We start from the raw sequence: 22382 nt of genomic DNA on the forward strand, positions 1-22382 counted from the left end.
TGAAAAACAAAATGAGCAGTGTAGTATAAGAGCTTTGCTTGCTTTGCTCGCTCCGCTCAAAATATGACAATGAAAATGTCCGTTTTGAAGGAATCAATTGTGTTTTTCATGGATACCCAGACTTCTCACAAAAGATCACAAAGGAAATATAAAAGTGTTCACCCTTCCACTGATGCATCTCACAACCTGTCACCACCTTTAGGTTAGTGGAAATTATTACATGTCAAGCTTATAGCTTTAATACTGGGTTAAACATCATAAAGTTGTCATCTCATTTCATCAACACTGTCGTTTGATTTGTCTAAAAACTCTCTCTATCCAGTATGTTATATAATATCCATTATATTGTTTTGTAACACTTCCAGCTTACTTGCCATAGAGTTTTGTCGACAATAGCGATCAGTGTGTCACCAACATGAACTAGATTTAAAAAGCGAGCTTCAAAATTTACAATGTGACGAGAAGTCTACTTGTGTTGGTTAGTCTATGGTTCTACACTAATAAAGGAGATTTTGTTAAAAAAATCGTATTTGGTTCAAATAAAAACAAGCAACTAGCTTATTGTTGTCATTTTCTGTCAAGAAGAAACTTAAAATTATTCTTGTATTTTATTTTATTGGTTTCTATAACTAAGGTAAGTACAAATAATCTAATCCTATAAGCTAAGTGCGTGTACGGACAAAATTTAATTTTCGCCCACAGATTTAAAATTGCGTTTGTTATTATGGGGTATTTGGCAACGAGAAATTGATAGGAATCGGTCACAAGGCTGGGTGTGTATTAAAATGGTTTCTTTGTATCATTTAAAATTTGTTCACCATGGTTAACATACATAATAAATATTTTTAATTTAGCTGAATAACTTATCTAATAAATTTAATGTTTAATTCACTCCGAGCAAAGCTCGGTCTCCTGGTACTGTATATAACTTAATCAGTATATAAACTAAATGTATCTTTGTGTCCTGTTGGTCACTTCATTTTCACTGTATTAAACCAGTAAGATAATCAGCTGAGTAAAATTATTATTACATCCTGAATTGACCACAGTAAATAAAACACATTCATCTACATAACATCAACACAAAAAGAATCATTTTTCATGTAAAATTATCAGTTAAAACTAGTGTTATTCAGTAATAATTTCACTTTAAAGTTTGTGATAAGAAAAATATTAATTGACTGTTATTATTTTAAATCTGTGGCAAGTATTTAATTGTATGATTAGTTTTGATAACATTTCTTTGATATGGTAGGTACCTACCTAATATATACTTTTGTAAATAATGTTTGCTCTACCAGGTTAATTTATTCTGCATATTCTCTTATTTACTATTTTTTCTTATTTTGGAAATTACTGAAACATGCGGCATATTTTTTACATTTCATCAACAATTAGATTCAGAGCACATTGAACCCCATCCCTTTATTTGATTATAACTAATGTTAATATTATATTATTATTCCTCCATTCCTTGCACAAAAAGTTCAATTTATTATTTAGTAAGCTTTTATTTTCGATAGAGACACTTGCAGATAAAACGAGTATATGTAACGAGTAACTAGTGAAATGAAATATTTAAGGTACAACCAAAGACAAGGGAATAAGTATACTCTTGATTAAATTCCCTTGTCTTTGGTCCAGCTTACTAAGAATCTACTCACCTCACCCCAATATATATCTGATATCAAAGTATACCTCTACCTTTTTACAGACCATGGAACAACATCAAGGTGTAGAAGAGCGAATAAGAGCAGTAGAAGAGGCTATATGCCAACTTTATGTAAGTTATTGTTCAAGGGTCTCTTAATTTCTACCAATTTATATATTACAGTAAATGATATCAGCAATCTGACATATATACTTTTTCTCATTAGCTTGGCAACAACTCTTATCACGAGTAAGCGGTGGGAGTAACTATGATGTTTTATGAGGAAAATTTCAAAAGTTGCAATAACTATTAAACCATTATTTTTACAGGAATGGGACTTGTACCATGTTTTAAAGAGTTAAATGGACTATAACATAGGTACTAAATTTCAATTAAAATTATTCACGCAAAAAAAATCTATTTTACCGTTATTTTATAGATTTTTATGGGAGAATCACCATTAAAAAATCAAAATTTCCAACAATGAAAAAAAAAAACATGCCTAGAGGAGAGATGCCCATGGATTACTACCCGCACCCTCAATTTAAGGAAAATCAGACCACAGGTGTAGTCTGTAGCTCTGTGCACATCCACACACACGGACATCACTTAAAAACCACCCACTTTTTTTGTTCAGGGATATATCCATCTAAAACCCAAAAATTTTCACGAATATAATACTTTATCCATATACTGTAGGGGAAGAAAGTAAAAATTGTTAATCAGTTTTCAAATTATACAAAAATAATATTAAAACATCCTTGGTTGGTCCTAATATAATTAAGGTGTTGCTTCAAATTTCTTTGTAAGCTATTTTATATTCTATGCAATAATATAAATTTGGTTATTTTTAAACCCCTCTAAGACAATAGGCCTACAGATTAACAGTAGAAGACTGGAGCACATACCAGAAACGCCTGATATTTCAGTTGAAAAAAAGCTAGTAACTCCAGGGCGTTAGTATTGATGCTGATCTCTCCTAGACAGCATATAACAAAGCAATATAAACAACTTAACAAAGAAGCTTTTATCTGGAATCCATGTGGTGAAAATTATGAAATGGACAGCAGGCATGCTAGCAGCTAAGACAGCATATTTTGGTGGTGTTCCATCTCAGGTATGGATTAATATCATGGGAAGGAATATTTTAAATCAACCCTAACAACATCCTGGTAATTCAGAAGAAGGCCATTGGGGCTCTCCTGGACCTTTTGACCCTGCAGATAGCTGTAGAAAAGCCTTTAAATCACTAATGCGCCTAACCATCATAGCACTCTACATCAGTGCAGTTGTTCTATACACTGACCAGCTGGACCTTCCCAGGAATGGAGATTTTCACCAATACCAGACCAGGAGCGCAACAGATTTCAGCCTCCCTTCACACCATATAACGCAGTTCAGTAAAAAACCAACCTATATCATATATGCCAGATCATATATGCACTGTCCTAAGACCTCAAGACTATGAGATTAAACACGCAAAAACAGGGACTGCGAGACTGGCTGGTAGAATGACCTGTTTACTCAATCAAAGAATTCTTTAATCTCTTCTAAAGATAAAAGACCAGAAAATGCTTGTGAAGCAAGAGATCTCAACGAACATGACACTATTGTATTTCTTTAAGAAAATAATAATAAAGAAATGTGTTTATTGTCTATAAATTTTCAAATCATTCTTATTAAAGATTCACATTAATACTGTTTCCTCTTTTTATTTCACGGTGTAAGTATATCATGGCTATTAAATATAATTACTCATAAATTGGTTAATAAACATTGGGCCCGTTCTGGGAACATGTACCGGTGCACCGGTACCGGTGACTTATTCACCGGTACCGCCCCGGGGCAAGAGTCTTGGTATCCCAGAACGGTTATTCACCGGTTTAAGGTACACATTGGATTATAATTCATTGGACTCATTCACCTATTATTTACTTTATAATATTTAAACCAATCAAACTTGTTCTCACAGAATAAATTATTTGAAAATTATTCACGTAATACAACACCCTCATAAAATAAATTTTCACTAATTACGCAACATAACCTATAAAACTGATGAACATTATTCGATGGACCCGCCATCTTGCCGTAGCTGCATGCTGTTGTCGTTGTCCATGAAACTGACCAATCAGAGGCCGCCTGTGTATTATGCACCGTACAATTTCTCCGGTGCATAAATCTTGAAATCTAGGAAATAGCTAGGTTAACTCACCGGTCTCCCAGAACGACACATTTTTTGCACCGGTGCCGCCCCGGTGCACCGGTACATGTTCCCAGAACGCGCTCACTATTAGAACCTTCTGGAAAACCGAAGTTTTGCCTCATAAAATGAAATATATATTTTGAAACGTTTCATAATATCTGGAAACGTATACATTTCCTCTTAGGAGCGTTGAGACAGAAGTGAAATTATCACTTTATGACTGGTAGTTCAAACTAAACACAGTTAGCAGCAATAGCAATAATTTGGTCTAAACTGTAATATTTTCCTTCTATTTATTTATTTAATTATACATTTGACTTTTTTTAGCAAAATCCAGCATTACAAAATCCTGTCCAGTCTCCGCAGACAACTAGGTCAACTAACATAGACCAGAATGTGAGTACAAATATGTCCAATCTTAACGTTAAAATGAATCATTGTATTACACTATTGTTATGCCATCCAGGAATGTGTTTTACCTGGTCACACTATTATTTGCTTTTTCTTAACCCCCCCCCTCCCCCCAAAAAAAACAATGCAATGGGGTTATATGATCATGGAGGCTGTTGTAAACAAGATGTTGCTCGGTGGTCAGGTGCAGTAAAATGTAGCAATAACATTACATACCATCTTAAAGTCATTTTTTCAAAGCCTTGGCAAGTGTCTTAAAAACTTCTACAAGTGTATTAAGACGATTTACATGAGTTGTGTACACTACATTATACCTACACGATAGTTTTTTAAATTACTATCAATCACTTGTAAGAGAGGTTATATTTTTGTTTATAACCTCTCATTGCCACTTACAGTGATTCCTAAGTGTCCAAAATATTTGAAAAAGTACCATTTTGAATCTTTTTCATCACTGATTAATAAAACACACAAGTATTGCAATGTTTTTAGTATCTAATATCTAATCCCATTTTGTTATGGGTTTAGCCTAGACTATGATACCTTACCATATAAATCCTATTAATCTTTAGTAAATTCCTTCAAACTATTTACTAAAAACACAGTTTACTATAAATGCGGATTTGAATGCTGACTTCACTGACCATAGTGTCTTACATTAAAGTATTACATTACAAATTACTTATTAGGTACTGGTAAAACTTAGAACCAAAGAGAGTTTTTAATAAATATTGAAGAGCAGTAAACAAGTCCATCGGTTACATGTCCGCACAGGTATTTGCTACAAATAACATTTATTCTGATAACTATCACATCCTACCTAAACACAAATAATCCTAAAACTTAATCAAAGAATTATCAAGTGTACTGTACATATAGCTTTGAAGAAAAATGTGCGATACATTATAACCAAATTGTTCTTTCTTTTTAGAAACCACAGCAAAAAAGTGTTACTTGGGAGACTAGTCCAACTTCTGTAAGTAAAAATAGTCAATAAAAGAACTAATTTTACTTAAGCCACTCAAGTGTCTTATAAAAACATTGTTTTGAGTAACTTTTGCCATTTTACTATTTTGTAAAAAAATAAAATATTTTTTACAAGTTTCTATCTCTCAGAGTTCATTTTCCTACAACTGGATATTGAAGATTTAAACTATTTAATAAACTGTTACCTGTTCAATATAATTTGGTATTGTTGAATGACAACCGGTTTCGTGACGACGGTCACATCATCAGGTCAATCCTCATAGAATAGGCCTGCTCAAAGTAAGCGTGCACGCATCGCGATGGTTTCTGTCTTAGTTCGTAAAAATAACTGTAAATATTTTGTGTTCTGTGTTCTCGGTATAAACTTTAAGTGTATCTATCGAACCTTTCTACGAGGATTGACCTGATGATGTGACCGTCGTCACGACCCCAGTAGTCATCCAACAATACCAAAGGATATTGAACCGGTAACAGTTTATTGAATAATCCCACATACTGAATATGAAATATCTGGAATGTTTAATAAAACATATTTTGGAATTACGAAAACCTTTTTTAGATTTCACATGGTACAATGTGGTATTCAAACTAAAAATTTATCTGTAACCTTAATAGTACTAAGTACTTTAACTGTAACCTTTATTTTAATTTAACTGCTTTATGTGAAATTGTTTAATTAATTTTTGGATAAATAAGGTAATTAAGACATTTTAGTTTTAAAATCACCACAAATGACATTTTTATGTAATAAAACACAATTATGAGAGTCATTCAATAACTATACAAATTATTATTGTTAAAAAACGGTTTATTGAATCTTTGCAAGACTTGGGTTACTTTGCAGGATAGTCCCCAGCGACACTTATACACCTGTCCCATATTTCTGCTAATTTGTAAATGGCATTTAAAAATTAGCAGAAATGTTATGCCAAGGGCATTTACTAAATGCCCTTGGCATAACATTCTTTAAGTTGATCTCAAAGCCACTTTTGCACCTGATTTCTTACCCCTTCATTGGATTGAAAATGTATCCCTCGTAGACCATCTTTAAGGAGTTCAAACAGATGGAAGTCTGATGGGGCGAGGTCGGGGCTGTAGGGGGGATGTGGAAGGACCTCTCATCCCAGTGTCTGAAGTTTCTTTTGTCAGCTATGTTGTATGTAGACGGGAGTTGTCAAGAAGCAAAATCACGCCTTCAGTCAAAAGTCTATAGCGTTACGTTCAAAATGCAGGTCTTATCTTGTTTTCCAGCATGTTACTGTAGTACTGGCAGTTGATTGTTCTTTAGTCTTTAACAAATTGGCCCCTGAAAATCCAAGAATACTGTAAGCATGACTTCACCGGCAGATGGCTGGGTCTTGAAATGTTATTAAATTCAAGTTGTATGCTTCCACTGAAGGCTCTGTGGTTTTGACACTGGCTGATAGTGGAGGGCCCATGTTTCATCACACATTACAATTCTTTAGAATTATTAAACCCCCTCCTTTATTCGTACATTGATTTTTAACTGTTGACTGATTTGAAGCCTGGTTTCTTTTTGAGCGTTCATGAGTTGTCTGGGCACCTATATCTTAAGGTTTTCTTGTACTGTAGCTTGTTATGAACAGTTTCAACACTCGCGTTTACTTTTTCACTTATCAGTTCAAAGGCCTACTGTCCCAAGCTATCACGTCAATCCGAGATTCGTGACAGGAAGAGTTAACTTCGATCGGTCCGTCCACTGCTACGCTCGTCAGAAGCTTTTGTATGGCCACTTTGAAACTGTTCTACCCATTTGTAAACAATTCAAACAATTGTCTCACTTTTAAATTTCCGCACACTTTTAACATTCTATTGCGAATTTCACCACCTTTCTCACCTTCAGCGACCAAAAATCTGATAACGGAACGTAGTTCTTCCGCGGGGTAATTCTCGAGCGTACTTGCCATCGTTAACTGAGTAAATTTGAGGTTATGTTTACAAAATATGGTTTAACAGCTGATCAATTGTCATTATGAGGTTGCTAACTTTTATGTCCTGGAAGTTTTGTACTGATTTAATAAACTGGTTTTGCAATAATAATTTGTCGTTACTAACTGAGTGACTTTCTTATTGTAAAACTTTTTAAATGTAAAATGAATTATTAACAGTAGTATGTTCTTTATGTCATAAGGAAACCACCCCCACATCACAAGGGTTTTGGTCGGAAGGTTCATGGATAACTAGTTCTGATAGCCCGCCTGTAAGTTGAAATACATTTAAGTTTTTTTTTTAAATTAAGTCTTCGCATTCAACACATTGAAGTTATATAAAGTAAGCAAATAGCAGTAAATACAGATATGATTCAAATTCTTATAATTATAACTGTACGTAGTTTTCTATGTGTCATTCAACAAAATTTTGTGTTACAATCAGTACTGATTGTCCGTAACAAAATTAGTTGTACTCATACAGGATTCTGTTTGAGCTGCAACTCAATAAATGTGGGAATTTATCAATGATTCAAGAACTTGACTTGTATTGACTTGGGCACTTTATATTATCAAATAGGAAATAGGTAAGCTATAAGCAATTCCTTCCTTGCCTTGCAGACCATGAATGTTCATAGTGCATTTTTGTTGATTTATAAACTTGTTTTGCAGATCCAGGATCCCAGCAAACCAAATGAAGAAGCTCAGCCAAAGTTTATAGAGAGAACCTGGGGTGATTGGTGGACTGCTGACCCCTTTGAAGACCCTGTAAGCATAAAAGTTCTCTTTCTTGCATAAACACCTGTACGGTAAAACCTCACTTAGAAGGTCCCACTTAGGGGTCTCAATCCCGGGATCCCGGCCGATTTTTGATACCTAGAAATCCCGGGATTGGTGACTTTTAATCCCGGGATTAATGGGATTGCAAAACCTATAATTATATCGATTTGTTTATGAATTTGAGGTTTTTTAGGCCTACTTACGGAAAACTAATAAAAATAGTCCAATAACACTTGAAACACAATATACTCTTTATTTTTAGGACGATTATATGAAATGGTATAAGTAATGATCTTTTTTGATTGGAAAATTTAATTATCATTAAACTCAATAGGCGAACGAATGTAGGCCTAAATATATGTTTCAGTTTTTAGACGATTTGGATTTACTTTATGTAAATGTTATTACATTAGTTAGAACTTAATTACAGTAGGACTACAAGTTATTTTGAGTTTTACTTTTGACATTAAACATGAACAACGCAATTCGTGTAGCAAACATAACATTGCAATCGGAAATTTAAGTATTATTTTCATTGAAGCCATATAATATAACTATAAACAAACACACAATTATAATCTCATTATTAAGATTGCTTATATTTAGGGTCTATAACTTTATCTTTGTATTTGGTTATTAGTGTAGTGATTAAATTTCTTACAATCTAAAATTACGTTTTTCATACACACGCTACTACATGAGCAGATGGTTTATTTTTTTACAGTATCTTATACTGTTTTATTGCTGTCAGTCAAAATAAAATTTTTAAGCTGCTACTCGTGATTCTTCTCATTTTATCTTTTTCTCTTATCCATCTATTAGCGTGACGCCTACGTGCGAGTGCGGTTGCTCATGATTTGTTTAAATGTATTTATTATATTCTAGAGTGACATATCACATTTATACACTGTAAATAAGAAATACGGGCGATGAAAGTTCCGCGTGGTAATATTTATTTACTTAGAAAACGGACACATTGCCCAGTGTAACACTGGTAAGGCCAGTTTAAAACACAAAGTATTTAACGAGGAGACCTCTCGCTCATTTAAAATGGCTAAAAAGTTAAAAATCATAATATTATATAATCCTGGGGATTGATCCCGGGATCCTGGGATCGGCGGGGACGAATCCCAAAATCCTGGGATTGGATTGAAGGCCCGGGATTGAGACCCCTAGTCCGACTAGAAAAACAGGCCATGCGGCGGCGCAACACTACGTCCAGTCCTGTGGGATAGTTGTACTGAAATCTTACCATTAAAATCTGACAAACAGCTAGTTTATTTACCTTAAATATATGCGATATGGTAGTGGAATTTATTCACTAATGTGATGTCAAGGATCCTGCAGCATGGCCTGTTTTTCTAGTGGGGCCTGGCACTTACTTGAAAATTTGTGGACCCAGAGGTTTTTGAGTAACATTCACCTAAATACTGAATACATGAATGCTATGATAAATTGAAATTATTTTAGCTTAACCAAAATGTCTCTGTTTGAAGGTTTTTGGATGGTCCCCACAACCTACATCTACATCTAGAGGCCGACAGATTGTAAGTAAATAAGTGAATACATCTATTTTAGACTAGGAAACCTGCGCTGGATTGTAATATAGTTCGGGATTGAACATGCCTCTATTGTACAAGCTGTCAACATTCTGAAACTAATTTGTTTACAATGATTGTGTGCTTTTTGTGCTCTTAATATATCAGAGCTTGCAACGGATGGGCAAAAATTAGTTTTCAGCGGTTATATACAAGTTAAAATAACATGTAAAAAAGACTAGTTCACGAATTTCCTAAATTTGTTTGTAAATACTAAATTTTTTGTAAAACAATACAAAGTTTCAGTTCATTCAGTGCATAGTTTGGATCTTTGTGAATATTTTACAGTTTATTTCAACTCGATAAACTCTTTAAAAATTCCACGAGGTTCTTTTTTGTAGGACCATGTTTATGTGGTAAACAGCCAGCGGGGTTAACCCTCTTAAGGATATCAAATCAAAATTTATGATGGTGATAGTTTCGACCATTTATTAACTACAAAAGATGGCAAAGTGCACAAAAACCAGTTTTGAAACATTGGATGGTTCAACAAAGGGACTCTTTTAAATGGCTATTAAGTGAAATCTTAAATAATAAAATCCCGAGATTGTATTAAAGCTTTGGGATTGAGATCCCTAAATGTGAAATTTATGAATATCTTTCATGTGGTACTTTTATTTGCTTTCAAGGATTATAATTTGTTGTATTTTATCCTTGTCTACAGAAACATAGTCCCTTATCTATTGGAACAAAATACATCGAGAGATCATGGGAGGCCTGGTGGACTCCGAAACCCAATCTTAACGTAAGGATCACATCTACTCTTGTTGAGTATAATGTTTCTTATACTTTGAGTTAAGGAACAAACCATAGCTGTAAGAGAAAATAAATATTATCAACAATCTGACACATACTTCTTCCCATAAGCTTGTCAAAAGCCTTTGTCATGGGTGAGGGTGAAAAGTGAAAACTATAGTGGAGCAGCGAGGCCAGATTGTAGCGGAGAGTTTTTTTACCCCTAATTGTGGTGGCGCTGCACATGCACAATGCGCGGGGCGATGGTAGTGATTCAAGAGGCTGGATGACAGACATTTTTGATATACAATAAACCTGATTAAATAAACATTATAGTGAAATGTACTAATTTTGTAAAGAAACTAATTGACCGTTAAATATGAAAACACAACAATGTGTCCATTCATTTATATACTGCCTACATATTTTTTAAAATAATAAAAATGCCATGATATTCTAGAAACTCCTAATCATTGTGTATGTGTAGAAAGTAAAAGGAAAAAAAACTGTTTGGAGGATAAATTGCATATCAAATATCTCACTTAATTAAGGGGAACCCTGTAGCTTGTTGGAAAAATAGTTACACGATTTCATTTAATGTAGGCCTATTGTAATAAAATTAGTTCTTGTCCCAAACAGGACAGCGTTCATGAACTGACAAAATAATAGTACTTTTTACAGCCGGTTTGACCACTGAGACTCGACCCTTGACCAAACCCTCAAGCCCTGGGCACAATACGAGCAAGGAGCGTCGAGCAGCACTCGAGCGTCAACAGAGTGTGGAAGGTGGTCATTATACAGACTGTTTGCTGTGTTGCTGTTTGCTGGTTGTGGCTTGCACTTTTTGCTGGAAAACTGTCCTTAAAAATACCATATTTTGATAGAAATAATTTAATTAATTTAGCTGACATGTCAAACTCTGCTCCCACTTCATCCCACAGCTTCCTCGTCAACGTAGTGTCTTGAAGTTGTTGTCTTTATAATTCCATATGATGAACGACACTGAATTTCACATATTAAACTTTCAATTTGAATGTCATAAAGCTTCTTCGAAGCAACAATGTCCTTTTTCTTAAGTTGTTTGAAGGCCCACGTGATTCTTGCTCCTCCGGAATATTTAACAAGACTAACAAGACTAAAACCCATCGGAAGAAGCATGACTCATCAGAGTGTTGAGTCTCGTACAAAAAGTAATTGGGCATGACGAGGCGGTGTTTATGACGCATAGCGGCACCGCTGCGCTGACTGTTACTTGCCGCTCCAATCTATGAACACACCCCTCTTCATATGGCAACATATGGGGCCCGATTGCAAAGCGGTGAAAGAGTGGCGCCGCTACAACGCTCGACACTCGACGCTTGAAGCTCACCGCTCGTATCAGGGTAGAGTATCGGAGCGAAGAGGCTAGAGAGCCGTCGCAGGTACCAGCTTTGCTCCCTGCTCCACTATGATTTACACCTACGTACATGTAGCCTTTTATTTAAAACTCGCTCAGCTACGCTCTAGCCTCTATATTTCCACCCTAAAAGGGGGGGGGGGGAGTAACTGTGATATTTTGAAGAAAAATTACAAAAGCAGCAATGACTTTTGAAATTTCATTTTTGCAATAACAAGGTTGTAACATTTAGTTTGGAATTATAAGGAGCGTAACATACTAAATTTCAACTGAGATCAGTTGAGCAATTTGTTCAAATATCCAGTTTTCCCGTCATATGGGGTTTTAAAGTTACAATACCTTTTGAGCCAGTAATTTTTACAGTGATGGGGTTGTACCGTTTTGTTTATAGTTAAAAGAACTATGACATGCTAAATGTAACCTAAATCGTTCGGGCCATTTTGAGAAAATTACATTAAATTGTAACCAAAACTCAATTTGTGCTTTGTCACGAATAAGTTTTTACTTCTACAAACTTTAACTGAGGTAAGTTACTTTGTAGCAAATTTTACACTCTGTTTTAGACTTCTGGACAGCCTGACTCGCCCAATATTGTAATGCCGGCAGATAATACATGGCCTACTTCTGAACCTGGTGTAAGATTGAACATTATTTACTTTACACGTACGATATATGCAGATCAATTGACACATTTTGAGGGAAGTAAATATTTTAATTACACTCACAACTCACAACCCCTCTCACATTACTTGTTGTGTTTGTATGTACCATAAACAAATCAATAGTCATGATATTAAAATAAAAAAAAAACAACAAATAATAAAACTTATACCTAGGTTAAAAAATTGAACGATTTGTTTAACACGTTCGCTACCGCAATAGTACAAAATTGTTCATTCATATGGACCAGCGACGCACATTTGCGACGGCTGGTTTCTGACGGCTAGTCGCGTTAAAATAGACTGAAGTCGCATATTTGCGTCGGTGTTCCAATGTTATCAAAACAGTTATATCTTTGTAAAGGTCTATTTGAAGGCAATGAATTCTATGCAGTGATCTACAGGGATGTCTGTCGCACAACTACGTCGCTTGGTCTGTGGATAAGATCATTGGTGACGTCATATGATATTTGGAAAAACTGTTCTTTATTTTGCTGCATCACCGTATGCTGTATGTAGCACCCATGTAGCTTTTATATTTGTTCCATTATAAACTGTTCTTGAAATATCTGTTATTTTTACTTACTTTCACCTAAAAGAGAAACAGAAATGAAGTGTCGCTTATATGTGGCGTTTGGGCTATTTCAAGAAAAATATAATATTTTTCACTATTGTCTTCACTGTAGACCTGGTGTCACACATTACAAAAGGTTATCAAAAATATAAATAAACAAGAATATATTATTTACAAACAAGATTGCAGAGCATTACAAAGTAAATATGATCACTGTTTAACAGGTTTTCGCACGTGGTCTGCGTGTACTGGTAACCAAGTATGACAGCCAGTCTATATGTAAAATTGAATTGTATACCCCAGTCTGTGGCAATGACCGCGTCGTAGCATATATGCGACGCTCGGTAGCGAATGGAGTATGTTAAACAATTTACTGTTTGCAGATAGTTAAAGCCCATTCTAGATGCAATAAGTACAATAAAATCCATAGTATTTTTTATTTTTTAACTCAGATTTTTCAAGACTATAGGTTGATATTTTTTTATCATCTTCAATTTTAAGTATGATTTTAAAACATACCTGAAAATGTGAATACGAAAAATCATAAAACAAATCAAAATTCTTTAAGGGTACATAATAAACTTTCAGATTCTGTTGTTATTAAAATATCATGGCCAATTTTGATTTACCCCATGTATGGATAAATAAAGATTTTTGATCATGGATTTTTTTATCCACTAAAATGTTGGATATCACTCATTGTACTGAAGATTTTAGGAATAAGTTACATTATAATATGTGTTACAAATTTGTCCCTTTGTTTTAGACTTCTGGACAGAGTGAGCCGTTTCCCGTAGTGTTGGAGAAAGATGGTACATGGCACAGGCCTACTTCTGAATCTGAAAACTATTTTGTAAGATTAAAACACCACTAAACTAGCTTTTAAATTGAAATCAAATACATCTGCAAAACACACAAATCATTTGACATATTTTCATTTTGAAATAAATACACTCATATCCACTATCACATTTTCTTTATGTTGATTTGTTCTGTATGAGCCTTTAAGATATCGTCCCTACATGGTATTTTAAACTCCAAACAAAAAGAATCAAATTATGTTATTGTCTGGTTAAATCTAATGATTCACAAGAATCATGTTAAAAATGTTACAAAGGTCTAATGTAATATTTTTTTTTTAACTCGTTCTAGACGCAATAAGTGCAAAATTAAAAATAATCCACACTGTTTTGAGCAATTTATAGAACACTCTAGAAGAAAAATAGTTTTTTCAAGACCATAGGTTGAAATAAAAAAAAAACTTAAATTGAAAATATAGCTTTATAAGATTGTAACACATGTATAAAAAATGAATGGAAGACTTTTTGACTAAGACTGGTCAATATTTGACATGTCCAGTCAGATGTTTCCAGACATGCAATTTGTCGAGCAGTTTGCAATTGTGCCTCTTCTTGATTGGTCAGTTTTTCAAACACCTAAGAATTGAAGGGACGCTATATGATTTTTGTAAAATAATCCAATTCCCCATCCGTCTTTTGTGTGGCAACTCCCATGTAGGCCTACTCGTGGTTAATCACATTACACACTTTATGCTGGTGGATTCTCTTAGCAGTCTTTAAAAATATACTTCAGCGTTCATCTGATATAGAGCGTTATTTGAGCGTTATCTGAGTGGTTAGAGCGTGGGACATTAGTCTCAGAGGTCCCGGGTTCAAATCCCGTCACATCACCAATGGATTTTATTTAAGTGATAATGTCGCAGCCCCTAGGTCTAGCCTGAAGTAATGTGAAAAACAAACCCAGGCTCGTGCCTAGCGTCTTAGAAAAAATAACTGTTAATCTAATTTAGTGTTTTCATCCTCCAGTTTTCTGCTTTATTCTCAATTTAAATACCTCAAGACAATAGTTTTTTATGAGATATTTCTCACTTTTTGTGTAATAGTTTTAGTTAAATTCAAGAAACATCAAAGCTCCAGTTTTAAAGGTCTAATAGTTTTGACTTTCAATTCCAATTTGCTATAATTTCAAGATTCAGCATTTTTTAAGTTAAGGCATTTAGGAGAATGCCAAGTGTCAATTATTTTTATTTTAAATCGCATGAAGAAAGTGATAACACCTCAAGAGGAAGTTATTTTATACAGTTAATTAACACAGCCCATACCTTTCCACTTTAAAAAATGTTCGATTGTCTTTGCTCTTACTCTTATACATTTTTAGAACTATGCAAAGTACCGTTCAATGACCATGACTTTTGATGTTTTTTGTTATGCATTAAAATCTTATATATGTCACTCTTTACAGCACAAATTTCAGGAATGCATTGTGTGTTACTAATTTGACACTTTGTTCTAGATTCCTGGACAGCTTGGCTCGCCTAATGTTGTATTGATGGCAGATGGTACATGGCATTGGCCTGATGATAAACCAGTTGTAAGAACACCATTAAACTAACTTTTAAATTAAAATCAAATACATGTACAATACACACAAATGAATTGACATTTTTGAAAGAAGTAAATATAGTACTCATATCCACTCTCACATTTTCTTTGTGTTGCTCTGTATGGGTCTACAAGAAATAAAAATACATGATATAAAAAAAATAAAAAAATCTATTTCTTAATTATTCTCTGGTTAAATCAAATGATTTGAAAATGATTGAAAATATATTTATGTTAATTTATTCATTTTTATTTTTCTAGACTTGTATCTTTTTAATTTTTGGTAACAGTTGAATTTAAAATCGGAAGTGACTGGTAAATGCTTCTAAATAAGCTCTTTTATAAAGCATTTTATACAGACAAATGAACATTTAGAAGAAAATTAAAACAATAGAGTCATACAATTGAATCTAAGGAGTAAGGAACCTTCTTAAGATTAAACAAATATTATAAGTTAACTGAGTAATTTGAGAGGACTTAAAACGTCTGCAAGCACTTCTCGTGACGTTGTTCAATGGCGCAACATCTACTGAAGCCCGAGCTAAGGTAGAGCGCACCCTCAAATTGTAAATTAAAATGCTCGATAAACATGGTGTCATTGTAGCTTTTCTTCATGGCTAGGATTTTTATCACAGACTAGCTGTTTGCCCGTTCTACGTACGGGAATCTTGTAGTAAGTTGAATCCTTATATTCAGAACAGGAGTTGATTTGCATATTTAGTGTGCATTTTTCCAAATATGCTGGCAAAACTATTACTGTATAGGAATACATATAAACCTTCGCAACTACAATATCTGACAGTTTCAAAGCCAAAATGAATGCTTCGCAATTAAATGTCACCCAATCGTGTTAGTCCATATTTTATATCTAATGATAAAAGGAATTGCTTTATAGATCTATCAGGCATAGCCCTAAGGTAGGCCTGTAATTGAAAGTTACTTTTCACACTGGTTAAAAGTAGTTAAAATACTACCTCAACCTCACTACTGCACACTTAAATCGGGTTGAAATTTTCATTAACAAAGGTGCTCTTGTCTTTTCCACAAAACACTGAGAAATAAGGACATTAATGCGTTACCAACAGACATACACACACAAATACAGAATTGAATTAGGGTATTTGCTACGCTTTAACCAAAGCAAATTACAAACAAAATAATTATTTTAAAGTTTTGATATAGTGTCATCAAATGTTATGATAATCGTTTTTAGGCCTAATCAAACTGTAAAATTGGTGTAAATCTGTTGGCAAATATATAAATAAGTAAATAAATACACAGTCCACAAAACATTTATACGTTAACAACGCCAAGCTTTAAAAATTCATGATGGTTTGCTAAAAAAAATCTTTCATCGTTATCATCGTTTTCGTTATCGTTTTCATAGCATAAACTAACATTCTGGAGTCCAGACAGAAAACGCAAAAATTATACAGTAAGACACCAATTAAATTTAATAAGAAATAAGGTGCAGCACTAACGATAACTATAGTTGTAAATATAGTGATGTGTTTGTACGTAAAAATGATTCTTACTGCTACCACCGGTTCTAAGGAAAAGTAGCAGTACCATAAACCAACGTTTACATTTAAGAAAAGAACTATAGTACTTACGACCAATTCAAACTGTCCTTCTAATCAAACTGTATTATAGGTGTTAAATATATAAATAAATAAATACACAGGCCACAAAACATGTAACATGTAACGTTAACAACGTAAAGCTTTAAAAACTCACTATGGTTTGCTCAAAAAACTTTCACTTGATGTGGTGCAGTACCTAAGTTATTAATCTCCCTTGGTTTTAATTTTTTTTTTTAGTTTTCAAAAATCAAAGCTATTTCCCATTAATAAGATTATTTGTAAGCAACTTTTAATGTTTACATATTAATGACAGTTTGAAGAAACCACCTTTATCCAAACAAATAAATAAATAAGGTCTTTATTCATGAGCGAATTTCAGTTACAAAACTGTTTTACAAATTGATTCAAGTCAGGACTTAAACTAAATAAAACCTCTTATAACTACGAAACAAAATAAGATTAGTTACAAACTCTTTAGGTGATTCATAAAACTGTTGTAAGACAGTGCTTTTAGCTTGCAAGGAAGTGCATTGTACTGAGCCGGCCCGAAGTAAGAAAAACCGCTTCTACCAGCATCAAGAACAACCCTTGGTATGTCAAGCAACAAGTCCTGTCTAGTTCTGCGCTCTCTCACGGCCGACCTCGCTTTCAGTTTTTCCTTCAAGTACTGTGGTGCCTGAGTGACCAGTGTTTTGTGGACGATACATGCAACCTGCTTATCACAGCTCTCTCGGACGGACATTGTATTTGAGATCCTACGGTGACTTGTTATATGATCATATTTTTTAAGTTTGTATACGAACCTTAGAAACAAACGTTTCTTATTTTAAATATTACCGGTACGTAATCTCTAAACAATAATCGTTACATATATCTAGCAAACATTCGGAGGAAATGTGACAAAAAACGCAAAAATCTGAGGTTTTGGACGTTTGTAGTTTTACTTCCTAAGTAGGAAAAGTACCGATATCGTTGTCAAAACGTAAGTAAGTAGAAACCAAAAGTGACACATTGGAAAAGCGAGTTTAGCTACAGGTTACGATCACAGCAAAATCAGAAACATCTTCCGAGATCGCAGAAACATCCACGATCACCCACTGCAGTTGTGATTTTTTACTTTGCACTTTACACAACTGTCCTTGAAGCGCCGTCAATGAGTGGAAACCTTTTTTGTAAGCTATTATGGTGACGATGATTAAAAAAACGTAAGTTTCCCAGCACTAATACAACACTGATTCATGGTATTTTCCCCGGTTATCAAAACTCAAAAAACAATCGTTGGCACTTGCGATTAATTAAACCGGTTAAGTAAGGCACAACGTTTTTAATCTCACTTGGTTTGAATGTGCTAACAAAACTTGATCGGAAATGGTTGCGGTATTTGTAAACAACTTTTAATGTAAACATATCAGTGACAGCTAGAAGTGAGAACTAATCCAAACAGCTGATCGTTATTTCATAAAATGTAATAGTAAACATTAGGAGAAAATTTGACAAAAATCTAACAAAATTGGGTTTTTGATGGTTCGTTATTTTGTTTTAAAGGAAGCGAGGCGATGTTTTTATAGTCAAAGACACTCTCACCAATCCAGTAAATACAGACAAATGATTAGAATCTTGATTGTTACTCTAGTTTTCTAGGGAGTAGGCCGCGTAAAATGACATTTTGGCGTCACAGACGGAATCACAGAATGGACAAACAGACAAACAGACAGACAAACAGACATACAGACAGAAATTGAGATAAGACTCGTTTCGGCTTTCTTAGGCTATGAAACGTAAAAATAACCAAACACTGCATGATTCTAAGCAATGTACAGACAAAACTGTAATTTTATTTATATAGATTTTTTTCACATCATATTTCTGCTTTAAGATGCAATCCATGTAATTTATACACCCATGTAATACACAAATAGTATTTAAACAAGCTGATATCCAAATTTTCTTAATATTCACTTCCGTTTTGAAGGATATTCATGGCAAGGCAAACCTTATCTTAGCAAATTATTTTCTACTATCTTAAAAAACATTATACCAATTAAATATGTTTATGTGCACACACAATTTCCTCTATACTAGGGATACCAAAAATGTTTAAGTAACACTGTTGGCAAAATTAATAACTTAGCTCTTTCATTGATCCTTTGTTAAAAAGATAAACTAATAACTCTCTGATTTTGTAACATTATGAAGTAGGTACACCAATCATGAGAGATTAAACCATTGAATACTGTTCTCTCTCGTATCTCTTACAGAATATGTTGTTTTGCTTTACACAATGTCTTTTAAACATGTGATTCATTTTACAGGCCCCCAATCCAACAAAATCTGCAGTATTGCCTGCTGGGGAAAAAGGGAAACCTGGTAATCAATTTGTAAGTATTCAGGTTTATTTGTTTACAAATGATGTTAGCGAATGTCCCATAGGGAATAAGCTATTACCGTAGGTCTCATGGTGAGACCTGGACCCGGGACAGATTTACTTTTTCGTTTTGATGTCCCCAGAGGCCAAAAACATCATCCGTTCAAATTCATTCATATATACTAGCAGTGTACCGGTACCGCGCAGTCCTTGGTACGGTGTTGGCATATAAGTACCGTATATAAATGCTTATTGCAGATAAGGAAGAGGACACGGTTTAAGATAATTTGGTTCTTTTAATTTACAGAATGCTACAGTAGATGTGTTGAATTAGGATAAAAAAGCAGAATTCTTCATATTTAAGTCTGTTCGACTTTAAAATTCAGCACACCTACCATAGCCATAACGGTCTACCACTGTTCTCAACCATAGAAAAAAGTAAAGTTCTCATATTGTACCACAGCTTTTTGTTGGTGGTTTCTTCAAATTAGCTGTTGTCATAAATGCAAAAAATTAATAATGCTGCAAATACATGAAATGTTAAAACTACTGCACAAAAATTTATATTCTAATTAATTGTTTCTTAACAGATTCCAGAAGACATCCACATCCTTGCTGGCAAAAACCAGGACCTGCAAAATGTGTTGCAACAATTTGATTGCGTGAGTGGAGCTCTTTCAAATGAAATTGATCAGATCATGCTTCTCAACAGGAAACTGCGTAAAGATATGGTTAGTCCATTCAGTAAAAATTTTATCTGGATGAGGTTTTGCCTAGTGGTTAGTTTCTCAAACTTTGGTGTGGGAGGGACGGGTTCAATTCCCAGCATATTCACTAAACATTTATTTCTCTCATTGACTTCTCGTAAAATGTCACTGGCGTAGAAAGAAAAATAATAGAAATGCTTTTGAACTGTAAAATTATCACAGTTAAATTCTTAAATGGTTGAAAACAAATTGGAAGATTCGTACCTACTACCAAGAATCATTAGTGAAATTATTTTGCTTTGAAACAGGTTCACAAATTAAATTAAAGGCAAATTTTTGGGTGATAAATTTATTAAAATACAAGATAGGCTATCACGTACTGCATGAAATAATATATGAAATTATAATATGCTGTAGTTTTTCCTTAAAGTAGATGCTTATTCTTATTTAGTTAAACAGCAGAATGCAATGATTATAAAATTAAAATTTTAAATATGATTGATGTTCGAATTTGTACGGTCGAGGGATGAATATGGTTTTTTTTCTGTTGTTTACCCTGCAAATGATATAATTTTGATAGAATTTAATTTTATTATTTTTTCCAAAGGAAGCAAACTTTGGAAAAGTATACTAAGGACTGTTGAGTAGCACTTGGGATGATGTATTCTGTTTTCTCCTCTCAAACTAGCAACTTAAATATTAAAGTATTGGATTTTTTGACCATTCGATGTTTTCAAAACTTAAATCAACTGCTTATACAGGAATAAAATCGAGTAGGTTGGCAGAACTATTTATAAACAGTTCATATCTTCTCAATAAAAATTACCCAATTGCATTATGAATGTATGACCCAAAGTGATTAGTTATAAAATTTAAGCCCCTTGATTTATTAACAGATTTTGTTGTTTTCCAGAACCACCCGAGCAATGGACAATGCTTCTAAAACCTCCAAGACCCTGTTTTTTAAGTGAGTAGCTTCTAAAAAATAATGTTATGGTCTGATTTATTACCTTGATTACTTCTTCTACCTCCCAAAAGTATATATTATTTACTAAGTTAAAATTTGTATTAAAAAATTGTGTTCTTACATAAAAGGTTAAGCATTTAAAAATAAACCATACTTTGTGTAGAGTATCTCAAAGTAATCTTATTGAATTATTTTTTGCTCACATTTTTTAAGGTTGTGAATGATTGTCCAGGTATGTGAAGCTGGCAATGCCCATATCTAAAATAAACTTTAAAATAACCTAAATCGTTTGTTTATCGTTTGTTTAGGTTTGTTTAGCTATTATTGTCGCTTGTTTGGCCTTAGTTATTTTTAAAAACGCCCATTAGTCATTTTGAGTTAAAAACCATTGAAATCGATAGTTTACAGGACTCTACTGTATATTTAATTGAAAATCAATTCAGATTCAGACAAATGGAAATTCGCTTAGTCGGCAGGCTTGCTGCGGCGGAGGTATTTATAATTCTAAATCAACTAAGTCCAAACCATAAACAATCTATGGTATTTCAATGGTTTTTGCAGCAACTGATCTGGTTTTTAGCTCAAAATGACCAATGGGAGCTGCTGGTGTGAAGCTCGCAGCGCCCATTTTATTTTTTGTTTTTAAAAGCAACTAAGGCCAAAAAAACGTCAATAATAGCTATAAATAAACCTAAACAACCGATTTGGGTTATTTTCAAGTTTATTTTAAATATGGGCGCTGTCAGCTTCACATACTGTATACTACTGTGTACTACACATTTTGTTTTGTTTCAGGATTGAAAAAATAATCACTAACAATTATAATGTTGTGAAGGATTTCAGAGGAAAAATATGTAAATCGTCTTATTCTCTCATTTAAAAATAAAATTGTCTCAGAATTTAACAAATGATTTTATTTTATTTCAAACATAATAATCCTGATGACCTTAAGCCTCGAGCCTAAGTCCTTAATCCATGCTTAAGCCCTTAACCCATGCTTTTTTGTTGTGTTAGCTCTAAGCCAAGTTTACAGCAGAGTTACAACACATGTAATAAACCAACTTTTAAACAAAAGTAAAAAAAAAAACCATCAAATGAACATTTGATAAATGTTTAGATTATGGTATTCTTATAGTATTAATAAAGGTAATGGTAATCTTTAAATACTATTTTCACAATTACTAATTAGAATAACAAAAATTAGGTTAATAATTACTTAATTTAGTATTTATAATGATGATATCTAACAAATACTGATATCTGTTAGTAAAGCTATGTGCACTTCGGCGGCACGGCACGGACGGCATTTTTTAAGAGGGCGCACTAGGGCGGCACGGCAAGGACGGACGGGACGGGACATCCGCACAACCGCATTTTTGGACAGTTGACAGTCTGTGAGCTAAAACTCGTGA

At 33.8% G+C, this 22382-nt stretch overlaps 1 protein-coding gene across 2 annotated transcripts; it reads left to right on the forward strand.

Moving 5' to 3' along the window:
- Window positions 1-1049: 1049 nt before the first annotated feature.
- Window positions 1050-21878, forward strand: LOC128990471 (uncharacterized). Of its 2 annotated transcripts, none has more exons than XM_054412843.1 (15): window positions 1050-1203; window positions 1715-1783; window positions 4185-4253; window positions 5200-5244; window positions 7408-7476; window positions 7877-7972; window positions 9481-9531; window positions 10247-10327; window positions 12277-12348; window positions 13713-13799; window positions 15260-15337; window positions 19244-19309; window positions 19887-20027; window positions 20917-20970; window positions 21766-21878. In XM_054412843.1, the coding sequence occupies exons 2-14, from the start codon at window positions 1718-1720 to the stop codon at window positions 20944-20946; spliced, it is 951 nt and encodes a 316-aa protein (XP_054268818.1). In that variant the 5' UTR covers window positions 1050-1203; window positions 1715-1717; the 3' UTR covers window positions 20947-20970; window positions 21766-21878. The 2 variants fall into 2 exon arrangements, with proteins under 2 accessions (XP_054268818.1, XP_054268817.1); XM_054412842.1 differs by lacking the exon at window positions 1050-1203 and adding an exon at window positions 1233-1251.
- The last annotated feature ends 504 nt before the right edge of the window (window positions 21879-22382 follow it).

This window comes from Macrosteles quadrilineatus, unplaced genomic scaffold, assembly GCF_028750875.1.
Source record: "Macrosteles quadrilineatus isolate MER2022 unplaced genomic scaffold, UCM_ALF_1.0 Scaffold_3__2_contigs__length_128488019, whole genome shotgun sequence".
NCBI classification, from domain to species: Eukaryota; Metazoa; Arthropoda; class Insecta; order Hemiptera; family Cicadellidae; genus Macrosteles; species Macrosteles quadrilineatus.

What these genes read in the sequence shown, in the direction of transcription:
- LOC128990471 (XM_054412842.1), top strand. An exon ending in CTAGTTCTGATAGCCCGCCT is followed by an intron (nt 7,477 to 7,876) that starts GTAAGTTGAAAT and finishes CTTGTTTTGCAG; the next exon opens with ATCCAGGATCCCAGCAAACC. An exon ending in CTGAATCTGAAAACTATTTT is followed by an intron (nt 13,800 to 15,259) that starts GTAAGATTAAAA and finishes ACTTTGTTCTAG; the next exon opens with ATTCCTGGACAGCTTGGCTC.